The following is a 26,575-nucleotide window of genomic DNA, read 5'->3' on the forward strand; positions in this document are numbered from 1 at the left end:
ATATTTTTTTATATATATATATATATTTTTATATATATATATTGTTTTATATATATATATATATATATATATGAACTACTTATCATAGTGCCTGATAGCCAGCAGATATCCTGGTAGCGATATCTTTATTATTACTATTAATATATTTTTAAATTTTAGGACCAAAGATATCATTTGGTAGGCCTGCAGAGTAGTTTAGAAGAAAATCTTTTTTCTTCCTTCTTGAGTTCCTCTTCTGCCTTTCAAAAAATAGTAAGCATTCTACATTATTAAGCTTTTCTCAGAATGAACTATATATAAAATAAAAAATAGGTTATTATAGAGACAAAAAAACCTTTGGAGAAGGTGAGATGATACATTACACTGATTAGTTTCAATAGTAATTCTAATGTGCTCCCAACTATATTTGGTGTATGGTAGATTTAGTTACTGATTACAAATAATTGATTAGTTACTGATTAGTGGCAAATATTGAGCAAATTTAACTCTCTTTATAGATGGTGCACTTTAAAAAAAATAAACCCATATTCTCAAACTATGTTGTTGATAATATAAATTGGGGAAACATCTTTGGAGGGCAATTTGGCAATATCTATCAAAATTGAAATATGCTTATATTCCCTTTAGCCCCAAAATTTGAGTCTAATACTTTATCCTACACAGGGTTTCACATGTGTGCATAAAGACATATGAACAGAGATAGTGATCGCAGAACTGAGGGTCACAGCAAACTACTGGAAATAGCCTAAATATTCATCAATAGGGAATGGGTTGAATAAATTATGGTATTGCCATACAATGGAATAAAATGCAGCTATTTCTATACATACTCATTTGGAACATTTTCCAAGATATGTAGATATGTGAGGAAAAGAACATACAGACAGTGTGTAATATACTATAATACTATTTGCGTAAAGGGGGAGAGATGAACATAAATACTATATGTATACAAGCATATGTTTGTCTCTGAAAGGATACATAAGAAATGAGTAATTATGTTTATCTCTGGAAAGGGCAACTAGAAACAAGAAAAGGAGGGGCAGAGGAGGGAGAATGGATATCACACATACCCTTTACATTCTTTGAATATTTTAACTATGTAATATATAATCTATTCAAATATTTAAAATCCATTAAAAAGACCCTTTGACTAGCTTTAAACATTTTTTCTTCATCCTCAAGGAATAGTAGTGTTAAAAATACTACATTTTCTTAAAGTAAATAGTGCTGAAAAGAATAAAAATGGCATATGGCTGGGGGAATCTTCCAAAGAAACTACTCTACTCAGCCATCTCCTGTTCTTTTCTCTGCCTTTTAAGGTCACAGTAATATGATAGAAAATCTGGGACTCACACCATCTGTCCAGACAGTTCTATCACTGCTCATTTCTCTTGTTAAATAATCAGAACACTTCACACTTCCCAAACACTGCTACTATAAAGAGCTGTTAAAGCAGAATGAAAGAAGCTTTTTCTCTCCAGAAATGTAGTAGTTGGAAATGAACAGTTCTTTTGAGGTTTGCAGGTTTCGGATCATGTCAGTGAGAGAAAAAATTCAAGCCTTAGAAAGAAATTTAAGAATAACAGGATTCTAATACTGGCTCTAGAAATTATTTTTCTTAGAAAAAAGGTGACACTGTCATAGAAGTTCTCTAAGAATAGACATAACAGTTTAATATTGAGATGATTATACAGGTCTCTAATCTGTAAACTTCTCATGAGACTAAGAAGAGAAATAGTTTTTTTTACTACTACTACTACTACTACTACTACTACTACTACTACTACTACTACTACTATTACAACTATAGTTGTATTAGTAACAGCAGGTAATAATTACTTAGCACCCAGGACATCCTGACACTCCTCAAAGCTCTTTTTGTGTATTAATTCTTTTAATCCTTAAAACCACTCTATATAGCAATTTCTACTATAATTTCCATTTTACAGCTGAGGAAACTTAGGCAGAGTGGTTAAATAACTTGCTCAAAGTAATATAGCTGGTAAAATAAAGAGCTGAGATTCAACAGCAATCACACTGGCTTCAGAATATCTACCTCTGAAGGTTGTTATGAGGACTAGATGGGTTAATATATGTAAAATGTTCAGAATAGTGCCTGACACACAGTAGAATTACTCAATGTAATAGATAAAATGATTACTGTTCAGAAAAGCTGAAGGCCACAAATTAGGGTGGAGCTAAGTTTTCCCAGGTCAGCCTGACTCAAAAACCCATGCTCTTCAGGTTCCCATTCTCATTCTCTCTCTCAGAACTGAGAATAGACCAGCTGTATCATCAACTTGGACTGACAAACCCAGGGACACTTCCTCCTCACAAACCGTCCTTCTAGGTATTTTCACTTCACAGGCATAACTGGACTCTATGGGTATGAAAAGTGTTAGCTAATAATGGAGTCCTGAAAAAGGTTTTTGGTTTTCTTTTCATTTTCAGTAACTTCTTTATTTCTACCTCCTGAAATTATTTCTGTAGTGCCTTTGTAAGTACTTATTTGATTCATACTTGAATTTTTTTCCTGTTTTGGCCTGAGTGCCTCCGTTCCACATGTGATCAGTTTCTTCATAGAAGAAAAAAATGTCAAGTTTTACATCGTCTTTTCCCTGGAAGGATAGTTCCAAGCTGTCTTCTACCTATGGGGAAGATGAAAACCTTCACACACTGAAACAAAGGAAATACATTTTCGAAAACCTTTTTTTAAAAAGAAAAATAAAGAAACAGATTCTTAAGTTTTACATATGTAGATTATTCATTCTAAGATGCACATTTTTTCAAGTTAAAGCACCTCTGAAACTGGGATGCATCAGTAACATATCATTTAATTTCTTAACTGCATCTAAAATAATGTTGTTTCTTACAATTGATGATAACTCAGAGTAAATGATTTATGGTAATTATCACTGCAGAAAAAAATAGGAACATCCTATTCCAGAGCAGATTTCTGACTAAAAAAGGAAAAGAACCAAAGAAATATTATTTCCTTAAATAACCAAATAAAACTATCAGGAAATAAGTCTCTCATAACAATCAATCAATAAGTACTTAAGTGGTATTCCTCATAGCCACATACATAAATAGTTTAGATCATTATACTACACACATGGAAAAAAGAAAAAAATAAAAGTCAAGGTAAAAAAATGTAAATAATTCTGAGAATATTTCCCTAAAGAAAACTTATCATACAAATAATCATGTTCCCATTGGACTTGATACATATGTCTGCCACTGCACTCATCACTGAATAATTATTTATGCAGTCTTTCCCCCTCTCAATTAGACAGTGAGTTTCTCAAGGGTAAGAACTATCATTTATTCATCTTTGTGTCCCAGGTGCAGAGGACAGTGCCATACTTATACTGAATGTTTGGTAAATGTTTGCTGAATAACTAGAGCTCTATTACTTGACTTTGACCTCAGTAAAATATTTTATTTATATTTTTTAGTGAAATAAAATAATTATTTATGATGGAAAAAATAATTTTCTGGTGATTAAACATATTTTTACTTGCTTGTAGGATAACACCTCCGAGGGGACAAGCAAATTAAGAACAAGATGGTTGCAAGAGATCATGGGCTTAGGGCATAGGAATCAAATTGTCTAGAGGGAGATTTCATCTAGGCCACAATGACCTATCCCTGGTTGACGTCTGAGCAAACTGCTATAGCCTAGGACATATAAGATAAACAAGAAATTGAAGTACTTATTTGAAATGATTCTATATTTCTATCCCTTAGCAACCAATGGGATATTTTATGTTGATAATGACATTCATAAATTAAATGACTCATGAGAAACAATGTAACTTCAGGTATGGTGGGTGGGATTTTTACTTATTATAAATTGTATATTATATATTATATTGATTTTATATTACATTGTTGCCTAATATAATAGCAATACATTCACCTATAAGAGTTCAAGATCCTTCTTTTCTCATTATTGTTAGTTGCTGAAAAAGTAATGGCAAAAACCACAATTACTTTTGCACCAACCCAATAGAAAGCCAGATTTTCTTGCTTTTGCCTAGATACTGCAGAAATTACAGGTGGTAACAGGCTTCTGCTGAACTCATTCTAGTCAATACTGAGTGATAAAATTATGTATGTAGCATTCTTACCCATATCTGAGTTGCTTAATATAAACTTTACAATTGAGATATGTTATTTATGAAATGAAGCCGACTTTTGTTACTGACCTTCCCAAATTTGTGTTTGAGCGGAAGTCCTGCATCCTGAAATGCTAAAATAATATCAGATTTGTAATCTTGTATAAAAATTCCTAGGTCGACATCTTTGCTATAAGGAATAATGTTGCATTGTCGATACCATCCTAAAAAGAAGATTAAATTTTTTTAACAAAATTTAGGTTTGGAAAAAATTAGTTATTATAACAAATTATATTTGTAACAAGGATTTTTTTTTTTTTTTTTTAGAGACAGAGCCTCACTATATTGCCCAGGCTGTACGCAAACTCCTGGCTCACATGACCCTCCTGCCTTGGCCTCTCGAGTGGCTGGGGCTACAGAACGGATTTTATTTCCCAGGATTAGAATTAAGGTGCTTTACCAAAATTATTTTTAAAAATTAAATCTCAAACTAAATGACTTTGTTTGAGCAGTCACCTGAACCTTCTATCTATCTATGTATCTATTTTTACTGTCTGAGCACTCTCAGCTTTTTCAAAAACTTTCATGATATATTTTAGTTTCTGAATAAACCATTAGCTTTAATAATACTAACTTGCTGATGAGAATGTTTAATCATTAATCTCTAGTGATAGAGGGGGCTGTTAAGATATGCAAAAAAATTTAATTCTTTTGCTTAACCAATATATTTTTCTTGACGAATAATTTGTAGAACCTAATAGCTCTCAACAGAGACTACCTGATTGGCCATGTGGGAAAAAAAAAAGCAGTAGCAGCTTCAATTTTCAACACACTGCCAAATGATTATTTCTAAGTGTTTACCATGTATGTGCTCTTAATTCGTTGCTATAGCATTGTTTTGAAGAAATAAAACATATACATTAATATTATTAAGGACTCCTGGGTCTCCCCTATGATCTTTCTAATCATTTCATTCCAATTCTTTCAAAAGTAAATAAATGATTACGATTATCCTTATAGGCATTGCTATTGGTTAATATTGCTTGAAATTCTAAAATAATTCTATTAAAGAATTATAAACAATTAAAAATAGAAGTTTTCTTAAATATCATCTAATACAACTCCCTCATAAGTGCCCTTAAGTCAAGAAAACCATGGGACTGAAAACTCAAAACAAATCATGTCAAATGACTATGAAGTGTCTTTGATGACACACATTATAAAACAATCTTGTTTCTAAAAACTTAAACCTTAAAGCAAATATCACATAGATGTGTGAGATGTACTTTTTTTTTTTTTTTTTTTTTGGCTTATTCTAGTGGTAAGCTACTTGGCAGGAAGAACTATGTAAATTTTCAACAAAGGCTAATAGATAGGATAACCATATATTCCAGTTTATGTCTGTTGTACCAACACAATTATTAATGGTGCTTCCTTTCACTCTAAAACTCTTGAATTGAACAATAAATTGGATGGCAACCCTATCCCTATAAAGGCAGGAGTTGAATTAACTTTTGTACAGATATGGTTATTATAAAGAAAAAGAAAATACAGCTATAATTAACTATCATGATAATCAAGAGACAACAAATAAAAACAAAACAAAATTTAAGATTCTAAATAATTCTAAATTCCAAAGAAGTTTGATTTAATGGACAGTGGACAGAGACCCAGAAATCATTCACAGATTCTAATAGCAACTTGCTTAAGAAAAGTCTGTATGTCCATGTCAGATGAACAGTGATGTCTAGTTAGTGACACTACCAACGACCTAGGAAAGGTTGATGGAAGACCTTACAACACGCCCTTCAATGTTCCTCTCATTAGAAACATTTGGTGCAATGCAAGCTGTTTGTATGGTATAGAAGTAACAAAATAGAGGGTTTTTCATAATTATTAAAAAAGGCAATAAACAATCTTTGGGATAGAAATAATAAAATGCTAATAAAATGCTAATTTAAGGATCATCTGAGAATCAACTGTAGAGTCCCCCCATATCTGTGGTTTCGCTTTTAGCAGTTTCAGTTACCTGTGGTCAACCACAGTCTGAAGATATTAAATGGTAAATTCCAGAAATAATTCAGAAGTGTTAAATCAAATCTTTCAGGGCTCAGATCTAGCCTCTGCAAAACATTCCTTGATTTGCCCAGGAAGTTTTCAATAGTAGACTAACACTACATCATAATGCCTACATCCTTCATCTCCCTTCATCTCATCATGTAGGCATTTTATCATCTCACACTATCATAAGAAGAACAGTGAGCACAGTAAAATAAGATATTCTGAGAGACAGAGAGATCACACTCACACAACTTTTACTATAGTATTGTTAAAACTGTTCCATTTTATTATTATTTATTGTTGTTCATCTCTTACTGTGCCTAATTTATAAATTAAACATCATCATAGGTATGTATGTATAGGGAAAAAGCATATATAGGGCTCAGTACTATCGAAGACTTCAGGCATCCACTGGTGGTCTTGGAATGTATTGCCCATGGATAAGGGGGGACTATTGTATAGTCTACATGTTCTGATATAAATTTTATACATATTATTTATACATTTTAGTAAACACAAACATGGCCTTTCTAACATTCTTTTTTATAATTCTCAAATTAATTTCTTTAAGGAAATCAATAGATCCTTGCTGCATGCACTCATGTTTATTCTGTCTATACATATGACCCTTCAAATATCACTGATATTTTGTCATCTCAAGTAGAAATCCCTAAAGCGAGAGGACAAAAATGACAAAAAGACAAATGGAAAGTCGTAAGAATTTTACCTAGACAAGTTCCACTGCTCAGCCAGAATGGTACTCCCAATTTGTTTAATGTTTTCGCTGCTAGTTGCAGTAATTCCTTTGCACTCTTCCGAAAGGCCATGGCTTCCACAGTGTTATCATCAAGGTACTGCTACAGATATAATAAATCGTCAGCTATTACAGCCATTTCTAAATTGCTAGGAATCTTTCTGTGGCATCTGAATTAAATTTGAAAATTAACCCCAGGCTGGGTACAGTGGCTCATGCCTGTAATCCCAGAACTTTGAGAGGCCAAGGCAGGTGGATCACTTGGGGTCAGGAGTTCAAGACCAGCCTGGCCCACATGGCAAAACCCATCTCTACTAAAAACACAAAAATTAGCTGAGAGTGGTGGACCGTGCCTGTAGTTCCAGCTACTCAAGAGGCTGAGGCAAGAGAATCACTTGAACCTGGGAGGTGGAGGTTGCAGTAAGCCAAGATCACACCACTATACTCCAGCCTGGGTGACAGAATGAGACTGTCTCAAAAAAAAAAAAAAAAAGAAAGAAAGAAAAAGAAAAGAGAGAAAAAAACAAAACTAACCCCATATAATCTTTTTTCTATTATAAAAACCACATTTTATAGTTACTTGTTTGTCCCACATTAAAATGAACACGTTAAAAGTAGATTCTTGGAGAGGTAAATTAAAAGGGAAAGAATAGAACCAGGATTCCCAAAGGCTGAGACATCCTTTTATCAGTTCCCTCCTCTACATTGCAATTTAGTAGCTGGACAGTCAGGACAAAAATAAGGCTAATTATGAGAGCTACAAACAGAGCTGAAACAAAATGAATTTAATAATGTTTTCACCACTCAGTGATTCTATTGGTCTTTAGAGACTGTGTAGTATAGTAGAAAGAGCCTGAGATTTTGAATCAGATTATCAAATCTAGCATACTTCTTTTTAGCTGTAATCATATGCACATCATCTTCACTTTCTATAAGGAAAGTGAATTCATTTTATCATTATATCTCCAGTGGGTAGAGTACTGTCTGAATACTTGTTGAATGAATGAAATAATGTAAGAATAAACAAATCTCTCCTATATCTAATTTTCTCATTTTTGTTTAAAGATAATTATTATACTTCATAGGACAGCTGTGAAGATTAAAGGAGAAAAATGTCTTGCAAATTGTAAGGCCATAGATACCATTTACTCATCTTGGTTTTCTGATTCTCTTCATTTTTAGAGTGTTCTGGAGCTGAGGAAAGCACTCTAAATTCTACAGTGATGCTTCGCTACCTATGGGACAAAATCTAAACTTCTTGTCCTGGTGGACATAAACACTGTGTTCTTGTTCCTGACTACTGGGGTCCAGCCTCATCTGCACTCTCCTCACACTTCATTTTACAACTTGTAAACCCCCAAATATACCACAATAACTTGTAACTCCTCAAATATACCACAACTTTTCAAGCCTCCACACCTATTGTTTCCTTTGTCTGATATGGCCCTGACCAATAAAATCTTTCAAGTCTCAGCTCCAACCTCTGCAAAACACTCTCTGATTGTCCCAGGAAGACATATGTATTTATTCTTCCAATGTTCCTATTCAGGAAGTGTTTCTATTCAACATTTGTAGAACAAAGAATTATGTTTGGTTCTAGATATACAAAGACAAATGAATTATCTTTTTCCTTAACAAGCTTATGATAGTTACCACTTGTAAATACTTTTACTATAATTCATATCATATTTAATCCTAATCATCAATTTTATTTGATATTCCCCACACTAGACCGTAAAGATGGTTCCCTGAGGGCAAGTACTACATCTCTTCATCACTATATCTACAGGTTTAGAATGATGCCTGGCAAATAATGTCTGGAAAACACATACTAATGAATGGGCAAATGAATAAATGATTGACTAAGCCCCTCCCAGGCCTGCAACATCCTAAAATATCCTGTAATTCTTTTACAATATAGTAGGCAAGAATATAGATTCCTGATGGACTATATGAATCTTAAGCAAAAAGTACCCTACCTTCAGTAAGAAGAATTTCTTGCAGATAAGTCACTGTCTACAGAATACACAAATTACACATGATTCCTTCATTTTGAATACATCCCTTTCCTCAAAGCCATAAATGCTCTTACAATAAATGACTGGAATGAGAGATACATGTTCTAATGCTTGTTGTAGTAGGAAAAGCCTGGAGTTAAGAGGTGGAGACCTAGGATTTAGTCCATGCTCAACCAACGATGACTGTGTTACTGACATCTTGAAAGATCAATTTTCTTACCTGTTAAGATAATCCTTGCCTTATTACACAGAGTGACTGAAAGGATTAAAAAGCAGATATGAAAAATTCGTGCTCTACAAAAACATCAGGTCTGATAGTTACCTCTTGCTGGTACTGCCGCCCTATGGACATATTCCCACCCCAATCTACTTTTCCTAACATGACACTCTCAGAAACTCCATTTCTCTTTTTTTTTTTTTTGAGACAAAGTCTCCTCGCTCTGTTGCCCAGGCTGGAATGCAGTGGCATGATCTTGGCTCACTGCAACCTCCACCTCCTGGGTTCAAGTGATTCTTCTACCTCAGCCTCCCAAGTAGCCGGGATTACAAATGTACACCACCATGTCCAGCTAATTTTTTTTATTTTTTGTAGAGCCAGGGTTTCGCCATGTTGCCCAGGGAGGTCTCAAACTCCTGAGCTCAGGCAATCCAGCCACCTCGGCCTCCCAAAGTACTAGGATTACAGGCATGAGCCATGACACCTAGCCCGAAATTCCATTTCTTAGAACTGATCCTTGTATGTGTTAAAGTGCATACATGCATACAGCTATATACATTAAACATCTGTTACAAAATTTAAACATTTTAGTACACATACTTTTTTTTTCATTTAAAAATATCCTGCACAAGATAGATTAAAGACTTAAATGTAAAACCCAAAACTATAAAATCCCTGGAAGACAACCTAGGCAATACCATTTAGGACATAGGCACAGGCAAAAATAGGCACAGGCCAAAAGAAATTGCAACAAAAGCAAACTGACAAACAGGATCTAATTAAAATAAAGAGCTTCTGCATAGCAAAAGAAACTATCAACAGAGTAAACAGATAACCTACGGAATGGGAGAACATTTTTGCAAACTATGGTTTGCAAACCATGTATTAGGTCTAATATCCAGCATCTATCAGGAACTTAAACAAATTTACAAGAAAAAAAAAACCCCATTAAAAAGTGGGCAAAGGACATGAACAGACACTTTTCAAAAGACATACATGTGGCTAACAATCATATGAAAAAAGTTCAACATCATTGATCATTAGAAAATGCAATAAAAAACAATAAGATACTATCTAATACCAGTCAGAATGGCTACTATAACAAGTAAAAAAAATAAAATAAAATAAAATAAAAAATCCCAGATATTGGTGAGGTTGTGGAGAAAAAGGAACACTTATACATGGTTGGTGGGAGTGTAAATTAGTTCAACCATTGTGGAAGACAGTGTGATGATTCCTCAATGACCTAAAGACAGAAATACCGTTTGAACCAACAATTCCATTATCAGGTATATACTGAAAGGAATATAAATCATGCATTCTATTATAAAGACACATACATATGTGTTCCCTGCAGCACTATTCACAATAGCAAAGGCATGGAATCAATCTAAATGCTCATCAATGATAGCCTAGATAAAGAAAATGTAGTATATATACAACATGGAATACTATGCAGCCATAAACAAGATCATGTTCTTTGCAGGGACATGGATGGAGCTGAAGGCCATTATCTTTAGCAAACTAACACAGGAACAGAAAACCAAATACTTCGTGTTCTCACTTACGAGTGGGAGCTAAATGATGAGAACACATGGACACATAGAAGGGAACACCACACAGTAGGTCCTTTTGGAGGGTGGGAAGAGAGAGAGGATCAGGAAAAATAACTAATAGGTACTAGGCTTAATACTTGGGTGGTGAAATAATCTGTACAACTAACCCCCACAACACAAGTTTACCTATGTAACAAACTTGCACTTGTACCCCTGAACTTAAAAGTTAAAAATAAAATAAATAAGTAAACCAATAAAAATAAATCCCGAGTACAAATCTCAGGATTACTATACCTCTAAAAAAAAAGACAAAATTAAGATCCTAATTTAAATATCATGTTTGATTTTTCCTGTTCAGCCAATGAATGGGGACACAAAGCCCAAGAAGAATCCTGGAATCCAAAAGCACAAATCTTATATCAAAGAATAACATGACAGAAGGTACCAACTTTTATTGTAGATGAGGAAAGCAAGGCTCAGAAAATCACCCAAAATCTTAGAGCAAATTAGTAGAAGTAAAACAAGAATGTTGCTATCTAGATATTCCTAGGCCAGGTGTACAGGTATTTCCAACTTTCCTTTTGGTTTTTCACTGATATTCAACAGGCTGGAGCTCATTAATTATCTTTGTGATGGTTTTTGCTAAAACAAAATCAAATTCAGGAAAATGTATACTATTCTAGTTTTCGAACTTCATGGAAGATTGAGAAAATAATTAAAAGTAAATAAAGTCTCCCTCTCTTCCTGAACTATTCGATACTAAAACCATCAGATGGGGCAGAGCAAGAAAGGTTTTTGTGCAAAGGGATTGCCTGATATGGGGTGTCAGAGCCTGGGCAGGTAATGAGAGCACCCACATGAAGAGGGTAGGAGAGTGTCCAGGGTGGGAAGTCAGAGCCCAAGCAGGGTGAGGAGAGCCTCTCTGCAGAAGAGCAGCCAGGTGTGGGAAGTCAGAGCCTGAACAGGGTAAGAAGAGTGCCTCTACCTGGGTGCAGTCCAGCAGGGTATAGCAGTGCCCAGGTAGGGTGAGAAGAACAGCCACGTGGTGGGAGCAGGAAGGGGAGGACACGTGTTGGAAGACTGGTTACATACAGGGCGACTGAACAACTAAGTAAACATTAAGGACAATGGGAGTCAGGTTTCTCACGATTTGAGAAGGGAGTCGCAAATACGGAAATGAACTCTGTTGTTTAATTGGAACTTCGGACTGGAGATATCAATGTGAATTCAGAGGTTTCAATACATAGATACAGAAATAAATACACACAGACATACACACCCTACCCCTGTCCACTGAGAGAAACTTCCTGCAGCAAAACCCAAATAGCAATGGATACACCTGGCATCCGGGTCTTGGCTTCTAAAAGGAAATAGGACTTAAAGAAATGGCTGCTCCCAGGGTGGAGGTAGGAAAATTATAAGATGAACCCAGAATATCTTATAGTGCCAAAAAGTAATAAAGTGTTCAAAAAATAACAGAGACAAGTAAAAAGACACAGCATTGTGAAGGAGTTTCTACTGGCCAAATATGGAACAATCTGAAGATCAAAATACATAATGAAAATAATGGACTATAACCCATAGGGTAAAATAGGAAACCATTAATTTATATTGATATGAACAAATAAATTGAAAATGTAATGAGGAAAACAATATTTACATAGTTTTAAAGTAACTTCTTGCCAGACGCTTATTATTATAAAGGAAAAAACCAGAAACTTCATAGTGGTAAAGATATGAAGTTTCAGATAGCACTTTAATCAGGTGAACAATGTGAATATCAACAGTAATGGGACAAATCAAAATTATGCAGTGCCCAGTGAGATGTAATGAGAGCACAGCACCACTTCTATACCTTCTAAAGAAGTATAACCTAAATCTAACATGAGGAACCCCCAGACAAACCCCAAATGAGGGACACTGCACAAAACATCTGGCTTGTAACCTTCAGAAGTATTAGTCATGAAAGTAATAAAAGAACTGAGAAACTGTCCCAGACTGAAGAAGATTAAGGAGACAGGAAAATTAAGACAACGTGTGATTTTGAATCAAATCCTTTTATTACAAAGGTTATTACTGGGACAACTGACAAAACTTGAATAGGGATTAAATGGTAAAAATGTACATGTTAATTTCCTAGCTTTCATATCAAGACATGTAGAGAATGTTCCTCTGTTTTAAAAAATACTAAATTTTTTGAAATTGTGGGACATCTGGTCAACATCTTACTCGCAAGTGGTTCAGAAAAAAAAAAAAGCTATTGGTACTGTACTTGCAGCTTTTATGTATTTAAAAGTGCTTTTTAAAAATTATTTTAAAAAAAGACAGGAGGCTGCTTTATGAGATCTATTAGATTAATTCATTGCTCGTTTTACACCAAAGCATTACATTTAAGACTGTTTGGCGCCATCAAGTGTTCAAATACATGTATGTTCACTTTAATTTGAAAACTGACCCTACTGGAGCTTTTCTTTGTGCCAGGTACAGTAGATACTGGGCCAACACAGGTAAATAAAAGAACACTCCTGTTACCAAGCAGTTCATAAAATTTGGTAAGAGGACGAGACAGATATTCATAATTCACTGTGATAATTGCTATAATAGACATGACAACCACAGCAAACTCCCTTAGGACAGGAAGAGCGGTCAAGTTTAAGCACAAAACTCCATCTCTTCTACTTCCTGTTATTACGTGGTAGGCATATGTCAGGCAGCACTTTTCTACTACAGTAGGCCCACCCATGCATGTGGTTTTTCAGCTTTTTATTCATGAGGCTGGCTGCATAAATGTCACAGCTCCAAAATGACTTAAGGAAATAGGGCTAGGAAGGCCCACTTGGGTTTAGGTGCCACTCGGCTTTAGGTGCCAGTACACTAGAATAGAGAAACCTCAGATTTGTGGGTCTTGTGCACTTGACAGTAACGTACTTCATTTTTATAGCCCTCATGGATACAGTTTTCTTGGCAGGGAACCCCAGAAAATAAAGGGCAAGTGAAAGAATTCGGGTACCAAAACGCCACTGTAAATTTGCCTGTTTTCACTGTATCTCTGTGTTTTATGTCATCTCTTAGAGCTGAACTTTCATGCCTCTCAAAATCATTTTTATATCCCCAGGGCCAGAAGCCAGGGGAACACAATAAATGTGTATTGAATTGAAAGCTGCAGCAAGAGAACAAAGTTTTAAAAGCACTTGGTCTTTGTGTAGCACTTATCTTCAAAAACCTTCATACATGCAAAAAAAAAAAAAAATCATATTCAATGCCAACTCTGAAACAAACTGTATTTTCGTGAAGTCTTTTCTAAATCTACATAGTCCATCTTCTATAGTGGCTTTATCCTACTTGGACTGAGAATACACCACTTTTTACAAAGTTAATGCGCTATCTTAACTCAAGGCAGAAGCCAGTGCTAAATCTATTAAATTTATTCAAATAATAAATAAATATCAACCTATTGACTTAGAAAATAGTTTCTTAAGGTTAATTTTTAATCTACTTTTTAAAAAACTGAAAGAAAACAATCTAGAAGAAAAGAGACATATCAAAAAAGGATGTTTACTTTTCTATTTTCCATAAGCCCCTTCCTCTTCCCACCTTCAAATATTAAAAATAATCCCAACATTTTAATTAATTTAAAAGTACACATTTGGTTGTCTCTAACCTGAAAGAATGCTCGAGCTTCTTTATATCTACACTCAATAAACCTAGAGTGTGGTACTTCTTCTACAAAGTGCATTGGATCCTTTGGAATGAGAACTTCGAGTCCATCAACAGTAACTTGCTGTAACTCTGGCCTGAAAACAAAAGTTAAGATTTATTAATGAGGGGTCAGGGAAAAGGGGAGGGAGACCATTAGGACAAATACCTAATGCATGAGGAGCTTAAAACCTAGATAACAGGTTGACAGGTGAAGCAAACTACCATGGCACATGTATACCTATGTAACAAACCTGCACGTTCAGTACATGTATCCTACTACTTAAAGTAAAATTTTAAAAAATAATAATAATAAATAATTTTAAAAAGATTTATTAAAAGGATTTAACCCAGAATACTGGTAGCCTCTTACAAATATCAAACATTAGCAAAATACCTAAACATCAAGCATAGTTTCATCAATTACTTCAGATATCAATTAGCAATTTTAATATGACCTTGAAAAATCTGACCTCAAACAGTTGAGTTTTAATTATTTTGGTTAACGTATTTATATATTAATATAGTTGTACTTGTTCATATACACTGTCATTTTAAGCAGAAACAAAAATTTTGTGACATAATTTTTAATTATCAGTTTACTTTTAGAGAAGTAAATGTTTTTAACACTTAAGTCACACAAGTTAATTACAATGGCCTGAGAATCTCATTAATGGGTAAAATGCTAATCTGCAAATCTATCTTATGTATTTTGGATGCCATGCTCTAAAAATATTATTTGAGAGTTTTCCATTCCTATTCATATAAAACTGTACAATGTAGAGATAGCTTTTATCTATTGTTACACATTTATATTTAATAAGTAACTGACAATTTTGAACTTTACTGAGTTATTAAACTTTGAAATAAATTCGCAAAACTTAAAAAAACTAAAAGATAATGTCTCCCTAAAGAAGGTTATTCGAAATACAGAATAAGAAAAAAACATGCAAAAAAGTGGTAAGAGAACAGTGAGTACTAAAATTTTTTATTAAAATAAGAGAAGTCAATAATAAAAACAAAGTATTTTTCTCCATCTCTACTCATTTTTTTTTTTGATCATTTAATTTTGAAAATATGGCTTGGTTCAGAAAAGTTTTGACTTTCAATACACAAAAAATATAGAAGACTTCAGTTTTGAATACCTTTTTCAGTCATTCTCAAATATGTGACTTTAAGTACTAACAAGAAGGCAATCTCACATGATTCCAGATAGAAAGAGAAAGAGAAAACATATATATAATATTTTTTTTAAAGAAGGCAAGAATAAACATACCCTTACACTTCTCAAGTGTAACAGATAAGAATTATCTCACTGGAAGTTGCTAAGAAGGAGTTTTTAATGTGAAAATCCTTACAAATATTTACTGCTACCTTTACATCAGATTCTGCTATTCAAAGTAGACTGTAACATCATTATTGCTGATTTCAAAAGGAGAATAAAAGGGACAATTCTAGGTTAGAAACCTCATACTCCAAGTATAACTTCAAGAATGTTTTTAGTCCTGTAATTGTTAACATTACAAACTAAACCTAATCAAATTTTACATGAGTTCCTTCAAATAACTGTTTCTCACAAGAAACATTTTTATTATTGCAATAGCCAAAGATAAATTATTGCACATGGTTTTAAAAAATATACAGGAAAGTGCATAACATAAAGGCACAAAATAATGAATTTTAAAGTAAACACCAAAGTCTCCACCACAGAAATAAAATTCTTCCGGCTTCCCTGTAGTTCTCTGTGTCCTCTATCTAGTCTTTTTTGGTACCTCTTGCTTAGCCTTCTTAATACTTTTACTGTAAGGGTGTACACCTATGAACATAATTTAGCAGGTGTTTGAATTTTTTATAAAAGTAATAATAGAATTTAGATTCTTTTGTGCCTTGTGTCATTCAGCATTGCAGGATTCATCCACGATGTGCATAGACCTCTAGTTTATTTTTCCCTGCTGTGTAATACTTCATTATATGAATATATATATATATCAAAAATTACTTATCCCTTTATAGTTGTTGTTTTTTGTTTCTTTTTTTTTTTGAGACAGAGTCTTGCTCTGTTGCCCAGGCTAAAGTGCGGTATCACAATCTTGGCTCACTGCAACCTCCGCCTCCGGGGCTCAAGCAATTCTCCTGCCTCAGCCTCCCCAGTAGCTGGGATTACAGGCACCTGCCATAATGCACGGATAATTTTTGTATTTTTTGTAGAGATGAGGTTTCACCATGTTGGCCAGGCTGGTCTGGAACTCCTGACCTCAGGTAATCTGCCCGCCTCGGCCTCTCAAAGTGCTGGGATTATGTGCATGAGTCACAGGGCCCAGCCAATCCTTTTATTGTTGAAGGACATTTGGGTTGCTTCTAATTTGGAGGCATTAAGAACAATGTTACTATAAACACTTATATAAATTATATATTAGATTTCAATACTCAAATGTAAAAACACTGCAAGAATTATGACTGAACAACACTCATTTCACATTTCACCTTTTGACTCTGAACTTACCTGTCAAAAGCTCCTGGATAACGACCAAACTGTAACTTTCGGAAGGGAACAAATTTCCTGTCAATGTGTTCTTTAAGTCTCAAGTGGCCGTGCCAGAGGTAGTTGCCACTCCTCTCATGGAAGACTACCAAGTGGATCGCATGAGCGGCCAGTTTGCAGATATAGTGCAGGGGGATTTCCGTTCCAGAAAGTGAGTCTATCCCGTCTAGCCGGGGATCTTTACTCTCGATCTTTAGGCACTGAAATCCCATATTCTCAGCTATCCGAAACCAGCCTTCCTAGAATCAAAGAAGCATCAAACATCAAGAAACAACATTTAAACACGGAATATTTAAAGCCAAATACTAGTAGCAAAACAAAAGTGATTCTTACATTGAACTTGAGCCATATTTTTGTGCTAATCTGCTCTGTAAGAATATTTTTAAATGAAGGTGATGGGCAGAAGGTAGTGGTGGGAGAAAAAAGGAAAGTAGCAAAAATACTTTTATTATGTTAGCATAACAAAAAGTATGTAGCAGGAAAGATATAGCCAAAGACTCTTTATGGGTTGGGCTCTGTGCCTCGCCCCTGTAATCCCAGCGCTTTGGGAGGCTGAGGCAGGCGGATCACTTGAGCTCAGGAGTTTGAGACCAGCCTGGGCAACATGGTGAAACTCTGTCTCTACAAAAAATACCAAAAAAAAATTAGCTGGGGTGTGGTGGCATGCACCTGTAGTCCCAGCTACTTGAGGGCCTGAGCCAGGAGGATCGCTTGAACCTGAGAGGTCAAGGCTGCAGTGAGCCAAGATCGTGCCACTGCACTCAAGCCTGGGTGACAGAGTGAGACCCTGTCTCAAAAAAAAAAAAAACACTCTCTTTATGAAAATTAATACAAATCCCTTCCTTGGAATGAGAATGCTCATATCAGTGTTTTCTGGTTAGTTTCTATAAAGTAAATGTTGATTTAAGGACAGCACTTAAAATTAAACTTGTAATCCTTAATTCAACTTTTAATAATCTTTATCTTCAAAAGTACCTCAAAAAAGTAGTTCTTTCATCTCAGAGTTTACATCCCAGCATCTTAAAATACTACCATAATAGAACACCATCATAATGCAAATTATTAGAAAGTAAACAAACATACTGTAAGACAAGGTTCATTTTCCAACATCATTTGTTTCATTATCAACTGTAATATTCCCTTTTTCCCTTTTCTTTCTTGGTACACCTAAGAAGTAGAAAGCACTGACTGAGGGTGAGGGTAGCCAATTCAGAGAAAGACACTACTGAATAGAATAAAAGAAAGGCATTATCAGCTGACAAATTCAGGAAATATTTAAAAGGCAGCCACAACTTGAGAGGAATGTGACCTTGGGTTATAGGAGGAAAGACTGACAGACAAAATAGGCAGAATTATGATATGGTTTGCTTTCTTATAACTATCAACAAGATAAGTAAAGAACAAAATAGTTGATCTGATCAATTGGTGTAAAGGCCTAGGTCAAGGTTGTGCTGTAAAAGTCCACTTCCAGTTGCCCTGGCAGAGGTCTGCTCACTTTATGGTAATGGCATTAACACAGAAAACTCACATGCAAATGGAGCCTTTCATTATTAGATCTAACAATCTGATTAGTTCCACATTGGGGGAAGTTTTGGGGGGGACTATCCAAGGACTCTTGAATCTCTTGAATAGCAGGATGCACATGTACAAAAGGATAAACTTTTGGGAGGCTGAGGTGGGTGGATCATTTGAGGTCAGGAGTTCAAGACCAGCCTGGCCAATATGGTGAAAACCTGTCTCTATTAAAAAAAAAAAAAAATTAGCTGGGTGTGGTGGCATGCACCTGTAATCCCAGCTACTCGGGAGGCTGAGGCAGGAGAATCACTTGAGCCTGGGAGACGGAGGTTGCAGTGAGCAGAGATTGCACCACTGCACTCCAGCCTGGGTGACACAGCAAGATTCCGTCTCAAACAAACAAAGAATAAACTTGAACCCATGTGCTGATTCTGGGTACGGCTGAGCTTTTGCTTCTTCCTCTGACTAAGGTAGTATCAGTTTTGCCAATGGTGGCATATTCCCCTTCTTCTAAAATAGCGATTCTCAAGGCAAGTGGGACTGCACCCAACAGACATTTTAGAAATTTGTGGGGATATTTTTGGTTTATCATGATAATAAACTGGCATTTAGAGTCCTAGGCCAAGAACACTAGACATCCTACAATCCAAAATATGAAAATCTATCCTGTGTACTATGTAATTTCAAATGTCCTGTCAGATAATCACGTAGTAAAAAATTTGTTTATAATTGTCTGAGCCTTTATTTCTCAGGAATACAATAGTCACGTCAACGGAGAAACAATTTTACTTTTTTGTTGTTGGAAACTTGTGCGCTAATTTGGAAAATCATATTGCCAACAATATCATTCATAATATGAGTTTATATTTGTAGCTAACACATTCTGTGATCCTACTTCTAAATACAAGCATCGGAATTACTTTATTACGTCTTCTAGTATAGTCATTCTGGAACATCTGCACACTGAAATACATACCATTTCCTTTTATTTCTAGGTTATATTATAGTTAACGCATTATATTGATTTGGGGAATTATGTATATAGGAGGGTTGTAATTTCTATGAACTTCATTTGGGGAAAATAAAGGGACATTATAAAATATTCTTTGTAAAAATAAGCCTTGTAGGCTTTTCCTATGAGATACCAAACAGTTCAACAGAAATGACCTAAAAATACTGATATTGAGAAGATGTCCCCCGGCAAAAAAGCAGAATCTTTCCTCTCATCTTCCTGTTGTGAACATGGATGTGATATCTGGAGCTATGACAGCTATCCTGTGATAATGAGGTAAATGAATAAAGAATTTCAGAGACACAAGTCCTGACATCAGTGGCTAGCTAAACTAATATCAATAGCCACTAACCTTTTAACTTCTCATTATATAAGAAAAAGAAATCCCCTGTTTGCCTTAGTGATTAGTTGTATTGTTATTTATAGCTGAAAATATTCCTGATACAATTTATAAAGTGTTTTAGGAAATTTTTTAATGTTTTGCATTTTAAACCAGCCTAAACCCATACTATTTTGTAAAAAGAGAGACATTCCATTATCTGAAAGCAAATCACTTACCTCATTCTTCCATAGGTGATACTGCAGTGCAAATGCAGTAAAGTCTCTTGGAACACAGAAGAATGTGCATTGTGAAATGGAGCCTTGAGAAGTATTTTTGACTTGTTCAAAGTTCTTATTAATCAATTCCAATATCAAAGGATCAATAAGAAACACTGGTACATTTTGGTTGGATGTTAGCATAATAAATTTTTTAACTGCACGCTGTTTGAGAGAAAAAGAATTTTCGTATTTCCAGTAAGCCAACACAACAGCCTATTTTATAACATTTTAATGCATTAATTGCATAAGAATGCAGAGTATTTACCCAATAGATACTATGCTTATCATTGTGCTAAAAAATACAAATGATTAAATAGCACATATGGTCTCTGCTCTCAATAAGCAGTCTTCTAAGAAAGATGAACATTTTCAATATAAGGTGAAATATGCTATAATAAAAACATATACAACATATTATAAAAGTACAGACCAGTAAGCTACAAATTTGCCATACATCAAAAGGAGAAGAAATTTCACAGAGGAAGTGGTATCTGACATGAAAATGTGGGGCTTACAAAATTATTCTCTTAATGTTAGCTAAATCTTTTCAAGCAAAATTGAGATAACTATCTGTCAGCTTTTAAAAATCAGTCTTGTTAATCTTTCAAAAACAAAAATCAGTTGTTTGTACCATTTTTCTTCATGTGTGTAATGCTGCTTAATAATCTTTCAAAAGACTCAGACCAAAATACACTGCCTGTTTGATGACTGCCATGTATGCTTTTCTAATATCGCAATATTTCAAAATATAACTCTGCTGGGTAGTAACTAGGGTCCCCTACTGAAAAAAACAAAAATTCAACAGTAGAATGAAAACAGACTAAATCACACTTAGGAGTAAGTAATACCTAAGAGCAGCAAGGATAAACAGAGTATCTGGCATACACTATTGCTTAAAAGCCTACTTCAGTGAAAGCAAGACTTAAAGGAATGTTTGCCTACCAAAAGGTGCTTCATGAAATTAAGAATAAATTCTTATTCAGAAAATTTGAAGAAACTCATAAAAATATATATAAGATAAATAAATAAAGTATCAATTTTAAGGATAAAGCATGAGATAAAGCTAAGAATCAGTGTCATTATTTGTTTTTAGTGTACAGTATTATGCAAATACCAAGAATACAATAATCTCTGCCTTATAGGGGTTTATTACCTCAGTGTGAGAAACAGCTAAGTAAAAAGTTAGGATAAACAATGTTACACCAAAAAATTCAAGTTAGATGACAGAAATTTCTTTAAAAATACAATTTAACAAAACTATCACAAGATGAAACAAAATCTGAATTGCCCTATACCTATTAAGGAAACTAAATTTGTTAGGAAAAAAAAAAAACAGCCCTCAAAACAGCAAGGAAAAACTTCAGACTTAAGACAGTTCACTGGTGAATTCTATCATTTTTAAGGAAGAATACCAATTCTACAAAAACTTTCTCAGAAAATGGAGCAGGAGAAAATACTTCCTATCTGATTTTAAGAGGCCAGTACAATACTTAATAGCAAAACTTTTCTCGCCTGTAATCCCAGCTTTGGGAGGTCAAGGCAGGTGGATTACCTGAGGTCAGGAGTTCAAGACCAGGCTGGCCAACATGGCGAAACACTGTCTCTACTAAAAATACAAAAATTACCCTGGCGTGGTGGCGTGCACCTGTAGTCCCAGCAACTTGGGAGGCTAAGGCAAGAGAATCACTTGAACCCGGGAGGTGGAGGTTGCAGTGAGCCGAGATCACACCACCACACTCCAGCCTGGGCAACAGAGAGAAACTTCATCTCAAAAAAAAAAAAAAAAAAAGCAAAACCCGACAAAGACATTACAAAAACAAAGTATAGTCCACCATCCCTCAAGAACATAGATGCAAAAATACTTAAAAAAATATTAGAAAATCAATTCTAGTAACTAAAAAAAGATAAAAAAGGAAAGTAAATATCATGACCAAATAGTATTTATCCTAGGAATGAAAGGTTACTTTAGCATATGAAAATCAATCAATAAAATGTGACAAATCAACAGAAAAAAGGGAAAAACTATGATAATTTCAATATAGAAAAAAGCATTTGACAACATTCAATATCTATTCATGACTTAAAACTTTCAGCAAACCAGGAATAAAATACATCCTCAACTTGATGAAAGGCATGAACAGAAAATCTATTACTGAGTCGTGTGGGAGTTCTTCACATATCTCTGATACCCTTCCTTTGTGAGATAAATGTTTTACAAATATTTTCTACTCTGTGGCATGCTTATTCATTTTCTTAATGGTGTTTTTTGATGAGGAGAAGTTTAAAATTTTAATAGTCCAATTTAGCTATTTTTTGTGTGTATGTGTCTTTTAGGGTTATTGCTTTCTGTGCTTTACACTAGGATAAAAAACAAGAAAGAAATGATTTTGGAAGAAAGATGAGATAACAGAACTACTACATAAAAGGTACTTTAATGTTTGTTTAATGGACCTCAGCTTGGTGTTAAATACAAATATGATGAACACACATAGCTTTATTACCATTATTAATAGAAATACAGATTAGGTCAGGGTCAAGGAGAGATTCTATAACTCACCTTCTAAACACATCCTCCAAGTTGTTATCAATACAATCATTAATGCTCCCTGGAAACGTGTTCAATTGATTCTAAATCCAATTAATTCTAAATCAATATTATCATCTGACGTTCAGTAATTCATTTTGTTTATAAGAATGAAAAACATCTTGTTGAAAAGAGATTATACTGAGACCACAATAGCCTATTCATCTGCCTGTGTATTAAAATTTTATTAAAACCTAAAAAGGCTTGGCAGGACTTGCTCTTAGTAAAAGACTAGTTCCTAATTATTATCATTTTCTTTTCTAAGTGCTCCCAAGTCATCTGTTTAATAACTCAATAAACATTGAGCCCTAGAATTTTACCAGGGCTCAATATCACACTATTGATGAGATTTCACCTTTTATTCCTTCTAAAAGTTTAGAAGTATATTAGTACTTCTGCTTTCCTGTGATTTTGCAAATATAGTGATTCACTGACCACATTTACAATTTTTTTTAGTCCCCTCAATGTAAAAGAGTATAAAGAGAACTCACTGAATGTAAGCTGCTCTTCAACTTTTTGCTTGAGTACCATGGAAGTAAAGACTTTGAAAAAAATCCATTATTTTCTCCCACCTCAAGGATCATTTCTTGAATGAAAAGGATAGAGTCACGCTACTTTTTTCTATTATTTTAAGCTTTAAATTTTTCACAAATTCCATTTAAAAATGTATCAGTGAACTTGTACCTTCTCCGACTGCTCTATTTACTAAAAGGTTTGGGAATGTTGTCAGAACGTTGTTGGTTAATACTGATAAAGGAAAACCTTTTATCCAACTGAAGCTACTACAACTTTAAATTTTTTTCTGAAATTGCTTTTCAGTGTACAGATGAAGACTCCTAATAAATGGCAAACCTGAAAAATTTATGTTTCTCTAAGTATCATCACATCTTATAATGTTAAAATGTATGATAGATCACCACTATTGCCTTTGGCTGTTAAATACTGAATTTTAAATCTCAGCAAATTGCTTCAACCACAGGATGATAAATCTGGTCCAAGTATTACATGTATGTGTTTTCTAAGGGTGGCATGGATGTAGAGAAGAGTTACAGAGAAGCATACAAAATACTTCTTTTTAATTTAATCTAAAATCTTTATAACTGTGACTGGGTAGTATAAATTCCAAGTATATCATGCTTACCTTTATCCTCAGAATACCCTAAATTCACAGAGCAAAACAATTGCTATTTTTTAATAAATTGAAAGTTTACATTGATACTTATAGACTAGAGAGCTGGGAAGCCTGATAAGAGGATATCCCCAACTTTACTTTTAAACAGTAGTTCAAAATCTACTTGGTGTTAGCAATGACCTAAAATGACCACTGCTTGGCGATCTGAAAATCCACTCTAATTTAAAGAGTTCCACATCTCTGGTTATAGAGAAGCCAAAGATTGAAGTGTATCAAGAAATGTCTGGTCATTCCCATAATGTATACTAACAGAATAAATGTTGTGTTTTATTAGTAACCCAGCAATGTTTTTCTTTCTAAATTTAGTTTTAAAACATAGGAAAATATATTTTATCAGTGCATAGGTTCTGAAATTTGTAAAACAAAACAAGGATATATTGTGTATATTGCTGGTTTCCTCTCATCTTATAAAGGAACTATGTTGAATAGATTTTTATTCCTGATCATTACTTGTCCCTTATTCAAATATTCATCTGAATATTTGATTCATATATTCATTCATTTAGAGAAACACCATAGCTCAGTGAATGAGGGTTTTAGAGGCAGACAGAATCTGGTCTTACCAAATTATTAGTCAACTAACCTTAATCTCTCTAAGTGAATTGAGAGTAACAATATTTACTCACTTCTTAAAGTTTCTATAAGGACTAAATAAGACATTGCATAAAGCACTCAGTAAAGGGCCTGTTCCTTACCTGCCACTACCAACTGGTCACCCACCACACAAGGTAGCTATTATTACTACCATCATTCAACAAATACTTACGGAGTAAATGAATGAACTAAACGAACATTATAATTGAGAAATTTCTTGTTTATTCTACATACCCACTGTGTGCTATCAAATCCAATTCGGCTTCCTTTGGATTTTGACAAACCAGCTCCATTCTAGGAAGATAACAAAAGAACTTTTGAGTAAATTCAAAGCTCAGCATATAACATTACATTTTGGTTAGGCATGAGATTCAAAATACAATTAGCTTATAATCATTAAAAAGCATTATCCAATATCTATTTTTCACATAGTCATGAGCTAAGAATTCTACATTTTTATGATATGAAAATCCAAGATGGAAAACATTGATAGATTTGTAGTAAGTTAATTAAGTTATTAAATAATAAGGTAGACATGGTCAACATCTCTGAATCAATTAATTTCCATCAATGAATGGCAAACTCTTTGGAATTAGGGTTTGTCTGTTAAGGTCTATGGCTATATCTGCAATGTCAACATATCTCCAAATATAAAATTATTGTTTGTAGACTTTGGCAAAGTGATAAAGTATAATGTTTATTGAGGAGCTCGTGTGTTTGACACTTCCATATATGGATTATGTATACTCATTGACCCCTCACAACAATCCTGCAAGGTAAACATTATTGTTTTGCAGATAGCACCAGTACGCACACTTTACCTAACATACATCATAATTTTGAATGTTGAAGTTTTTATAAAAGATATTTCAGGTCTAGAGCATCAGATGAAAGAAAATTATTATGAGTTTCCATCTGATAGCCCCAAAATACTTTAGAGTAACAGGAGAAAGAATGTCTGATGTTCTAGAGACAACAGGAAGAATGTTTCAAGCTTAAAGAAGATCCAAATAAGTTTCTTATGCCTTGAGTGCATACTTTATCTATAAGCTATAGATGGGAGGATGCTGAAGAACAATTAGAGTAGCCTCACCCTAAAAATGAAATGGGCTCTAAGTTCCTAAACCTCATTTCCCCATTAAACCTCACATTCAAGGGTAGGGACCAAGTCCAATCCATCTTTGTATCACCAGTAGTACCTAGGATAGTGCTTGATGATTTGTATAGCTTAGTAAAGGTTTGTTAATTGGAAGGAGAGAGGAAGGGATGGAGAAATGAATATACTAAGTAATTAAGACAGAGCCAGAACTGGTCTCTCCTCACAAGCTCTGCAACTTAACCAATAACATTTTAATACTAAGGGATGTTTGAGAAAAAAACAACCGTAATCTTCAAACCTGAAAAAAAACTGCAAACATTGTAATATGGCTACTTGCTCACCTTAGTCCTACATTAGTTGATTAGACTATATTTCTGAGCTGTTTAATTTGTTGAGTTTGGGATAAGCAAATTTCTAGTGAACGAGCATGTTATTTTTATAATAGCTTTATTGAGATATAATTCACATACCATAAAATCTGCCTTTCTAAAGTGATTTTTAGTATGTTTAGAGTTGTGCAACTATTACCACTGTCTAATTCCAGAATATTTTAATCACTCCAAAAAGAAACTATGTTCCTATTAACAGCCACTCCCCTTTCTCCACTCAGTCCCAATCATAACGCTAATTATCTTCTCTGTGGATTTGCCCATTATGGACACTACATAAAAATGGAATCATATATGTGGCCTTTTACATCTGGTTTTTCACTGAGCATGATGTTTTCAAAGTTCATTCATTCATGCTTTGGCATAAATCAGTACTTTATTTCCTTTTATGGCTAACATTCCATTGTATATTCATTCATTAATTGATGAACATTTAGGTTATTTCCAGCTTTTTTGGTGGCTACTATGAAAAATGCAATCAGAAATATTCATGTTTCATAATCATTCTCTTGTACACACTGACAACTTACCTCCATCTGACTTCATTTTACTTGCTCAGCAAAAGCCCAACTTTCTACTTCTTCTGCACCTGCAATTGTGCAGCTAAAGTGGCTGCTGACTG

The 26,575-nt window shown here is 34.3% G+C and overlaps 2 protein-coding genes across 51 annotated transcripts in view; both read right to left on the reverse strand.

The window, feature by feature from the left end:
• The window catches only part of TAL2 (TAL bHLH transcription factor 2), a 48,906-nt gene extending 46,286 nt beyond the window's left edge, over positions 1-2,620 (reverse strand). Inside the window, exon 1 of the mRNA XM_045373583.3 lies at positions 2,524-2,620. The gene's annotated coding sequence lies outside the window, so the exon portion shown is untranslated. The remainder of the gene's footprint in view (positions 1-2,523) is intronic.
• The window catches only part of FKTN (fukutin), a 94,243-nt gene that overhangs the window by 46,286 nt on the left and 21,382 nt on the right, over positions 1-26,575 (reverse strand). For 37 of the 50 annotated variants that reach the window (XM_074016933.1, XM_074016932.1, XM_074016930.1 and 34 more), the window contains 7 exons: positions 24,700-24,759; positions 20,054-20,257; positions 16,930-17,207; positions 14,392-14,524; positions 6,913-7,042; positions 4,215-4,348; positions 2,524-2,651 (listed from right to left, as the gene is read on the reverse strand). In XM_074016933.1, coding sequence (XP_073873034.1) covers positions 2,524-2,651; positions 4,215-4,348; positions 6,913-7,042; positions 14,392-14,524; positions 16,930-17,207; positions 20,054-20,257; positions 24,700-24,759 — 1,067 coding nt within the window. Of the gene's footprint in view, positions 1-2,523; positions 2,652-4,214; positions 4,349-6,912; positions 7,043-14,391; positions 14,525-16,929; positions 17,208-18,051; positions 18,136-20,053; positions 20,258-24,699; positions 24,760-26,575 lie in introns of all 50 variants that reach the window. The other 13 variants (XM_015436901.3, XM_015436900.3, XM_015436897.3 and 10 more) reach the window with 1 other exon arrangement.

This window comes from Macaca fascicularis, chromosome 15, assembly GCF_037993035.2.
Source record: "Macaca fascicularis isolate 582-1 chromosome 15, T2T-MFA8v1.1".
NCBI lineage: Eukaryota > Metazoa > Chordata > Mammalia > Primates > Cercopithecidae > Macaca > Macaca fascicularis.